At 40.8% G+C, this 9,615-nt stretch overlaps 1 protein-coding gene across 2 annotated transcripts in view; it reads left to right on the forward strand.

The window, feature by feature from the left end:
* The window catches only part of SPIRE1 (spire type actin nucleation factor 1), a 188,405-nt gene that overhangs the window by 120,757 nt on the left and 58,033 nt on the right, over positions 1–9,615 (forward strand). For both annotated transcript variants that reach the window (XM_025365010.1, XM_025365012.1), the window contains exon 5: positions 6,338–6,415. In XM_025365010.1, coding sequence (XP_025220795.1) covers positions 6,338–6,415 — 78 coding nt within the window. The remainder of the gene's footprint in view (positions 1–6,337; positions 6,416–9,615) is intronic.

A 9,615-nucleotide genomic window follows, 5' to 3' on the forward strand; every position in this document is an offset into this window, starting at 1 on the left:
CCCTCCTCTCCTCTCCCCTCCCCTCCCCTCCTCTCCCCTCCCTTCCCCTCTCTTTTCTTTTCTTTCTTTTTTTTTTTTTTTTGAGACTGGGTCTTGCTCTTTTGCCCAGACTGGAATGCAGTGATGCAGTCACAGCTCACTGCACTCCAAACACCCAGGTTCAGGCAGTCCTTCTGCCTCAGCCTCCCAAAGTGCTGGGATTAAAGTTGTGAGCCATTATACCTGGCCTGCATTAGCATATTTTAACTGAGTTATTACATATGTTTGTTGCCCAGTGTGGTTGCTCACGCCTATAATCCCAGCACTTTGGGAGTCTGAGACGGGCGGACCACTGAGCCCAGGAGTTCAAGACCAGCCTGGTCAACATGCAAAACCCTGTCTCTACTAAAAGTACAAAAATTAGCTGAGTGTGTTGGTACATGCCTGTAGTCCCTGCTACTCAGGAGGCTGAGGTGAAAGGATGGCTTAAGCCCAGGAAGTTGAGATTGCAGTGAGCCATGATCACACCATTGCAGCAACTTGGTCAACAGAGTGAGACTCGGTCTCAACAATTAATTAAAAATTTGTTCCAGGAATTTTTGAAATACATTCCTTATTATACATTTTAAAATTTCTAACTGAAAACATGTACACATGGCATAGGGAAGTAAGATAATTTAAATGGTGGAAATGGTGATCATTAAAATGCTGTCATAAAAATACTTTATTATTATATTATTTTAATATGTGTATATATGTGAATAAGAAGGATTTAATTAGTAAAGGGGTACTTATATGTGAGCTGATGTTAGACCTACACAAATGGATTAAAATTATTCTCCGAGCATTTGACATACTTCTGATTCACAGAGTGGATTTTGTTTAAGTTGCCAGGAACTGAAAATGTTGGCATAGAGCAGTTCTAATTGCCAGCTTGAGAATGGTCATGTCAGAAATGGGAAGCATAATTGCCATGTGGGTTCTCCCAATTAGAACTTTCTCACCATATCTCAAGCACAGGTTGACATGTGTTATTACATTTTTGCAAGCAAAAAAAAAAAAAAAATCATTCAGAAGCTGAAGTATAATTGGCAGAAGCTTGAATCTAAAACAAGAAAAATCTGTAATTTACTTTCAGATAACTCATTTGTTTTTGCTGCTCACTAGAAAAATTGAGCTTTCTAGCCACATATTTGATCAAGCTTGTTTGATTACAGTATTTATAGATTCTAAGCGATCTACATTGATTTATTGCTGAGTCAGGATTTTGATTTGATGAAGAGGCTAAGGAGAGGTATCATTTTGTGAAACAAATTCACTTAGAATAAAACATTTTTGTGATGGAGTAAAAGTATTCACAATCAAATCCTCATAGATATTCATTGACTTATAATAACTAATACCTACTGAATGTTCACTATGGTCTGAGCTGAATGCTGTGTTTCATCTGTATTCTGGTGTATTTCTTCTATAAAATCCAAAAGATAGCTATTATTATTTGCACTTTAATATGTGAGAAAATCAAACAGGATCACAGCAATTAAAAAATTTGCCCAAAGTCACGCAGCTGGAAAGTATCTGAGCTACAGTTTGTGCTACTGTTCAGAAAAACAAAGAAATGTGAAATTCTTGGACCATTTAAATTACCTTCAATGTTATAAAGAACAAACAGATCGTTTTTCTTAGTGGTAAAGAGTGAGGGATTTGATCACAGCACAAATAACGGTAGAGATGTAGGCAGGCCTAACAGTGACATCCTCCTGACTACATTTAGTCAGGGATGTGTTGGACAATAGTAAAAATTAACGTTGGGTGGAAAAGGGGCCCAGTTTTGGTGGGCATTGAAGCAAAAGAATTTGGATTGAATATATTTTGCTGCTTCTCACACTATTCTACCAAAGTACCCCTAAGACATAAAAGCATGAACTCATATTTGTAGACTATGAGGACATATTAAATCATAACTTTCAGTTGCAAATGACAGAAACCCACTCAAATAAGCATGGGCAAAGTAGGGGAGAGATGTATTGGCTCACGTAATTGGGAAGTCTAAGGGTACAGCTGGTTTTAGGCATAGTTGGATCCAGAATCTCAAAAGCTGTAATTAGGGCTGGCATGCTCCCTCCCTTTCCTCTCCAACCCTTTCCAGGACAGTCTCTTACTACCGTCTACAGCCCTATTCTCACACTCTACCAATTGAGCAACTCTAGCAGGAAATCTTTTCTGTTAATTGGGGCAAAAAAGTCTTAGAGGAAGATTTGGGTTTATATACCCACTTAGTAACCAGTCACAGTGGCCAGGAGATAGGCTGTGCTGGCTGGTCTGGATCATGTTCTTAAGCTTGTAAATAGGAGGTGAGGTACTGGGTCAGCTCTGCTCAAACCGTATGGGATGCATTTCTCAACAGAAGGATCTTTATCAGAGGAAGGAGCGGGAAGCGTTTCTTGACAAAATTAATGCTGTCCACTGAAGGATATATAATCTAGTGCAAGTTAAAATGTCTTTGAAATAGTGGATTTTACCTTTGAAATTAATGTAAGTTTTGTCTGAGATGTCTGTTGTAATATTTTTTTAATGTTCCATGCTGTGGATTAAGTTCCCCTAGGATTTCCTTGGGGGACTCCTAGGGGTAAAATTTGAATTCAGGAGGTTTTACTGGGGCATGCTTTTGGGAACACCTGTAAGGGGTAAGGAAAGCAGGATTGAGCAGAGGGAAATGTTGAAATGTGATACAGATGCAGCAGAGGCCTCAGCCGATCCCACAGGGAGCTCAGCAGCTGGGAGTGGTTCTTCAGAGATGTCCCAAATGGAAGCAAGGAGGCCTGATCTGCGTACTTCCTCACAGACCAGTGACTGGATACAGGTTACTCTAGGGAGGATGTAACTTTGACAAAGCAGCTTCCTTTGGCCAAGGGCAGTTCCTGAGGAGGGTTAAGTAGTGAGCCTTTAGCAGACATCTCTAGCCACTAGTGGAAGAGCACGCTGTTCCTAAAACAGGGCAGCTTACTGCAGCTTTCATTACATTAATTCCAGGAAAATGTGTTGTATTTGTCTGTTGTTTTATTAATATTTTGTTTTATTTTATTTTTTTGAGACAGGGTTTCTCTCTGTTGCCCAGGTGGGAGTGCAGTGGTGTGATCTTAGCTCACTTGTAGCCGCAACCTCCCAGGCTGAAGTGATTTTCCCACCTCAGCCTCCTGAGTAGCTGGGACTACAGGCAAGCATCACCATACCTGGCTAATTTTTTGGTTTTTTTGGAGAGACACGGTCTTACTATGTTGCCCAGGTTGGTCTTCACATCCTGGCCTCAAGCAGTCCTCCTGCCTCAGCTTCCCCAAATATTGGGATCATAGGTGTGAGTCACTGCACCTGGTCTGGAATTAAAACAAACAAACAAACAAAAAAAAAAAAAAAAAAAAAAAAAACCTCACACACACAAAAAACAGTATAGGCTTATAAAGATGAGTTTATTCATCATGATTTCAGCTTTTTTCATTTTTTTTATGGTTTATAAACTCCTGGGTAAACAGTATATTGCTTCTGTGGGATCAGCCTTTGGGTGACAAGGGAGAATATGGCAGAAAGAATGTGTTTGCACGTGGGCATGCATCAGCCCCACCCTACACACCATTATATCTAAGGAAAGGAGGGTTGTTAGAAGGTTGATCCATTTATGCATACTTTCTCGGGCGCTAAGGTTTCAAACCAGCTTATTTGTTGCTGGTTGAATCTTGTTGACATGTTTAATACTATAATTACTTCTTTTCTTCTGTATGGTGTTAGAAATGCATTTCTTTTTCTTCTTTATTTTATTTTATCTATTTATTCATCCACCTATTGACTGAATGGGACACTTAAATGTAATGTGAGCCTGGGGTGAAGATTTATTTTCCTAAAATGCAGAGCATGTGTTTCTCTGTGGCAGAGAAGATACTTCTCCCCAAATTCCCTAGGGGATTCTGAATTTCGAGGAGAACGTAGATTTTTCTCTGAATATTACTCCCTCTTATTGAGCTTCCTCTTACTAAAGTTGACCTGGTAAGGGCTATTAAATAGGTTTAAGTATTTAAACATGCATGGTTGAAAGTATCTTAGTCTACTTAATGAAGAAATATTTAGTAAGCACCTATTCTATGCAAGGCACTATTTTGGAGATTTGTGAATCCCATCAGTGAACAAAATACAAAAAAAAATTATTCTTTCCTAAAGTCTGAATCCATCAGGAGGTGGTAGACAGTAAACATATGAAATAAATACGTCATATAGACCACTAAAAGGTAGGAGGAGATATGAGAAAAGACGTAGGCTAGAGTAATTGCTAGTAGCTGGGGATGGGGCTTGGAATTTGGTCAAGATAGACCCCGCTGAGAAGGGGACGTTTGCGCAAGTGTGTAACAGATGTGAGGTAACTCAATCTGGGTATTTGAGATGTAAAGCATTCTAGGAAGAAGGTGGCAGCCAGTGTAAATACCCTAAGGCTGTAGTGGGAAGAAATAGTAGGAGATGAGGTAAGGTGTGACTCAAGCCTATAATCTGAGCACTTTGGGAGGCTGAGGCAGGTGGATCGCAAGCCGAGGAGTTTGACACCAGCCCAGGCAATATAGTGAATATCTGTACAAAAATTATCTAGGCATAGGGGTGCGTACCTGTAGTCTCAGTTACTTGGGATGCTAAGCTGGGAGGATTACTGGAGCCCCAGGAATTCGAGGCTGCAATGAGCTATAATTGCATCAGTGCACTCCAGCCTGAACAACAGAGGAAGACCCTGTCTCTAAAAATAAATAAATTTTAAAAATTAATATTTCAGGCCGGGCGCGGTGGCTCAAGCCTGTAATCCCAGCACTTTGGGAGGCCGAGACGGGCGGATCACGAGGTCAGGAGATCGAGACCATCCTGGCTAACACGGTGAAACCCCGTCTCTATTAAGAAATACAAAAAAAAAAAAAAACTAGCCGGGCGAGGTGGCGGGCGCCTGTAGTCCCAGCTACTCGGGAGGCTGAGGCAGGAGAATGGCGTGAACCCGGGAGGCGGAGCTTGCAGTGAGCTGAGATCCGGCCACTGCACTCCAGCCTGGGCGACAGAGCGAGACTCCGTCTCAAAAAAAAAAAAAAAAAAAATTAATATTTCAGACCAAGAATGGTGGCTCATGCCTGTTACCCAGCTCTTTGGGAGGCCGAGGCGGGCAGATCACCTGAGGTCAGGAGTTCGAGACTGGCCTGACCAGCATGGAGAAACCCCGTCTGCACTAAAAATACAAAATTAGCTAGGCGTGGTGGTGCATGTCTGGACTCCCAGCTACTCAGGAGGCTGAGGCAGGAGAATCAGTTGAACCGGGAGGTGGAGGTTGTAGTGAGCCGAGATTTCACCATTGCACGCCAGCCTGGGCAACAAGAGCAAAACTCCATCTCAAATAAATAAATAAATAAATAAATAAAGTTAAGTATTCATTATTTTCATATCAAACAAGCTAGGTTTCATACAGTGCATTTAAACAGTCTTGATCAATGTGGGGATTAGGGGGAAATTTTTTAAAAACTCAGTTTTAGTGCAGGCAGGCCCATAGCTCAGCAAAAAGTAAATATATTAGGGTTGAATTACTGTAAGTAGAATTAGTGTACCATAAACTTAGAATTAATATGTGAATATATTTTAGGAACCAAGATTTTCTTAAAGTTGCAAGTATTGAATTGATGCAGTTTTGAGGCATTTTTATCAATTAAAATTTACTTATCAAATTACTTGATAAATACATATTGAACATCAGCAAGTGCCAGTGTGGCCTCTGAAGATGGGATTCTGCCTCATGAAGTCTAGAGGGAAGGCACTAATATGTGTAAAATTACAATGTTGATAAGAGCTATAGAGGTATAATGGTGCTATAAAATTTTAAAATAGGAGGATTTTGTCGTACTCAGGGAGGAAGGGAAGTCTTCTCTGAAGAATCGGTGATTCTGTTGAGTCTGATATCTGAAGGAAGAATGAAAGTAGACAATGACAGAGACCAGCCGTGGGGTGAGGAGAGGAGAGCATCCGAGATCAGATTGCTTCAGAAGCCCAGGCAAAATATGATGGTGTTTAGAGTAAGGAATTTGTAGTAGAGATGAAAAGAAAGAGAGCTTACGTTAAAAAAAAAAAAAAGTTGGGTTGGCAAGACCTGAGCAATCTCAGTCCATCATCAGTAAAATGGATCCTCAGGGTTCCATTTTAATTGGCCCTAGAGTTTACAAAGCAATAGATTCTATACTATCTCCTTCACTGACACTTGAATATATGTCTTATCTGAAGAGATGTGTTAGGAATTTTAATTTGAGAAAGTAAGTTAATGAAATTTTTATGCCTGTTTTATTTTAACCTGTAGAATCTTAAGAAGATTCAAGAAATGGAAAAGAGTGATGAATCTAGCACAGATTTGGAAGAGCTGAAAAACGCTGACTGGGTAAGAGCTGGAAATGCTTTCTGATCTGTTTACTGTCTAACAAATAGTATAATTTTTTTTTTTTTTTTTTCAGACAGGGTTTCATTCTGTTGCTCAGGCTGCAGTACAATGGTGCAATCTCGGCTCACTGCAACCCCTGCCTCCCGGGTACTGCAGCCCCCACCTCCTGGATTCAAGTGATTCTCCTGCCTCAGCCTCCCAAGTAGCTGGGACTTCAGGCATGTGCCACCACGCCTGGCAAATTTTGTATTTTTAGAAGAGATGGGGTTTCACCATGTTGGCCAGGCTGGTCTCAAACTCCTGCTCATGTGATCCTCCCACTTTGGCCTCCCAAAGTGCTGGGATTACAGGCATGAGCCACTGTGCCCAGCCTGTATAATGTTTTTTAAAATGCTAGTTATTGGCCAGGCATGGTAGCTCACACCTGTAATCCTAGCACTTGGGGAGGCCAAGGCAGGAAGATTGCTGGAGCTTAGGAATTCAAGACCAGCCTGAACAACATAGTGAGACCCTATCACTAAAATAGGAGGATTTTTATTATTATTAAAAATAGTAATAATAAAAAAATTAACCAGGCTGGTGTCATGTGCCTGTGGTCCCAGCTACTTGGGAGGCTGAGTTAGAAGGATCACTTGAGCCCAGGAGGTTGAGGCTGCGGTTAACTATGATCACACCACTGCACTCCAGCCTGGTCAACAGAGTGAGACCCTCTCAAAAAAAATTTAAAAACACTCTTTATTAAGGACTGTAGTATGAATTGATATATAAGTATGAATGCTTAGTCTTACATTTGAGGAAATATCTATTCCCCATTTTAAAAAGCTTTCTGGTTTTATTAAAACCACCCCCAATGCCTCTGAGAATTTTAGTGTTTTAAAATATTAATATTTCTATTTATGTTAATACCTTAACACAGCGGTCCCCAACCTTTTTGGTACCAGAGACTGGTTTTGTGGAAGACAATTTCAAGGATTGGGGGTTGCGGGGTGGTTTCAGGATGAAACTGTTCCACCTCAGATCATCAGGCATTAGATTCTCAAAGGAGCATACAACCTGGATCCCTCACGTTTGCAGTTCACAGTAGGGTCTGTGCTCCTTTGAGAATCTAATGCCACTACTGATCTTACAGGAGACAGAGCTCAGGCATAATGCTTGCTCATCCACCACGCGCTGTGCAGCTCAGTTCCTGACAGGCCACAGACCAGTACCAGTCAGTGGACTGGGGGTTGCAAACCCCTGCCTTAACATATTCTTGTGTATAAAGTTTAAGCTATGTTTTCAGGATTAAGTGTGAAACTAACGGCGTTGTACATTTATTTATCCAATGAACAGTTATCTGGATGAGGACCCTGGGAATGCAGAATAAACAATATGGAGTTTCTCTCCCAATAACACTCAGTCCTAAACAGAAGACAGATTTGTAAAACAGATAGTGTGGTTTATTCACGTGACACACTTTGAGTATCTACAGTTTTTCAGGCATAGTACTAAATCCTAGTGACTCCAAAAATCTCTGCTCTCATATAAAACTTAGAGTTGGTAGGCATGACAGCCTTGGGGACAGAACAGTGAATGTTGTAGAGTGTGTTTGATTGTGGAAGTCCAAGGCCAGGCATGGTGGCTCACGCCTGTAATCTCAGCACTTTGGGAGGCTGAGGTGGGTGGATCACTTGAGGTCAGGAGTTCGAGACAAGCCTAGCCAACATGGCCAGCCATGTCTACTAAAAAATACAAAAATTAGCTGGGCGTGGTGGTGCGCACCTGTAATCCCACCTACTTGTGAGGCTGAAACAGGAGAATAGCTTGAACTTAGAGGCGGAGGTTGAGGTGAGCTGAGATCGTACCACTGCACTCCAGCCTGGGCGACAGAGGGAGACTCTGTCTCAAAAAAAAAAAAGATTGTTGAAGTCCAGGTATCAGGAGGAAAGCACATTTCAGGATTCTGACTTTTTAGGTTAAGAGTGCTAGATAAATCATGCCATTATTATATGAATGGGTTGCTTTTGACCTAATAGGTTTTGTTTGTCACATTATTTTCTAACTGTTTTATTGAGATACAGTAGATATACAGTAAGCTGCACATATGTAAAATGCATAACTTAATAAATTTTGACATATGTTTTGTACATATATATATATTCACCCATGAAACCATCACTGCAATCAAAATAATGAGCCTATTTATCACACCCAACGTTTCCTCATACCTTTTTATAATCCTACCTCCTGCCTCCCTCCTCCCCAGTTTCCAGGCAACTAGTCATGTGCTTTCTGTGACTATAGATTAGTTTGCACTTTCTAGAATTTTATATAAATGTAATCATATGGTATGTACTGTTTTGGGGGTTTATTTTTATTTTTTTAGATGGAGTCTCTCTCTGTCGCCCAGGCTGGAGTGCAGTGGCGTGATCTCGGCTCATTGCAACCTCCACCATTTGGGTTCAAACAATTCTCCTGCCTCAGCCTCCTGAGTAGCTGGGATTACAGGTGCGCGCCACCACGCCCAGCTAATTTTTGTATTTTTAGTAGAGACGGGGTTTGACCATGTTGGTCAGGCTAGTGTCGTACTCCTGACCTCGTGATCCGCCCACCTTGGCCTCCCAAAGTGCTGGGATTACAGGTTTGAGCCTCCGTGCCCAGCTGGTATGTACTGTTTTTGGTTTGGCTTCTTTCACTCTTCATAATTGTTTTGAGATTTCATCCGTGTTGTCTGTATCCGTAGAGTACTGAGAAGTATTCCATTGTGTGGATACATCGCAGTTTATCTATTCATCTGTTGCTGGTCATTTGGGTTGTTTCTTGTTTGCAATATTCTTAATTTATTGATAGATATCTTCAATATATTTGGAACTTTCAAGACAAAACAAAAAATACTTGCCTACGTTGTCTTAAAAGCTGGTATTATTTGTCATTTTAGAATAAAATTCATTATTGATTTTCCTTTATGTAGAATACTTGGATAGTGTCGTTCTAGGTGTATATCATCTTGGCCAATAAATTTTAAATTGGTTTTCCAGTCGTTGAAACCAGATAAATAACTTCCAGTGTTCAAAAGTTAGCAAACAGCTAGTATAAACTTAAAGTAAAAATTTAATTTCTTACTGTAAGCCACCTTCATTTGAAAACAGTGTCATGCCTGACAAGAGAAGCACTAACTCCAGAGGGAGTTATATTTGCGTAGATCACCAACTTCCTCCTCA

This window comes from Theropithecus gelada, chromosome 18, assembly GCF_003255815.1.
Source record: "Theropithecus gelada isolate Dixy chromosome 18, Tgel_1.0, whole genome shotgun sequence".
NCBI classification, from domain to species: domain Eukaryota; kingdom Metazoa; phylum Chordata; class Mammalia; order Primates; family Cercopithecidae; genus Theropithecus; species Theropithecus gelada.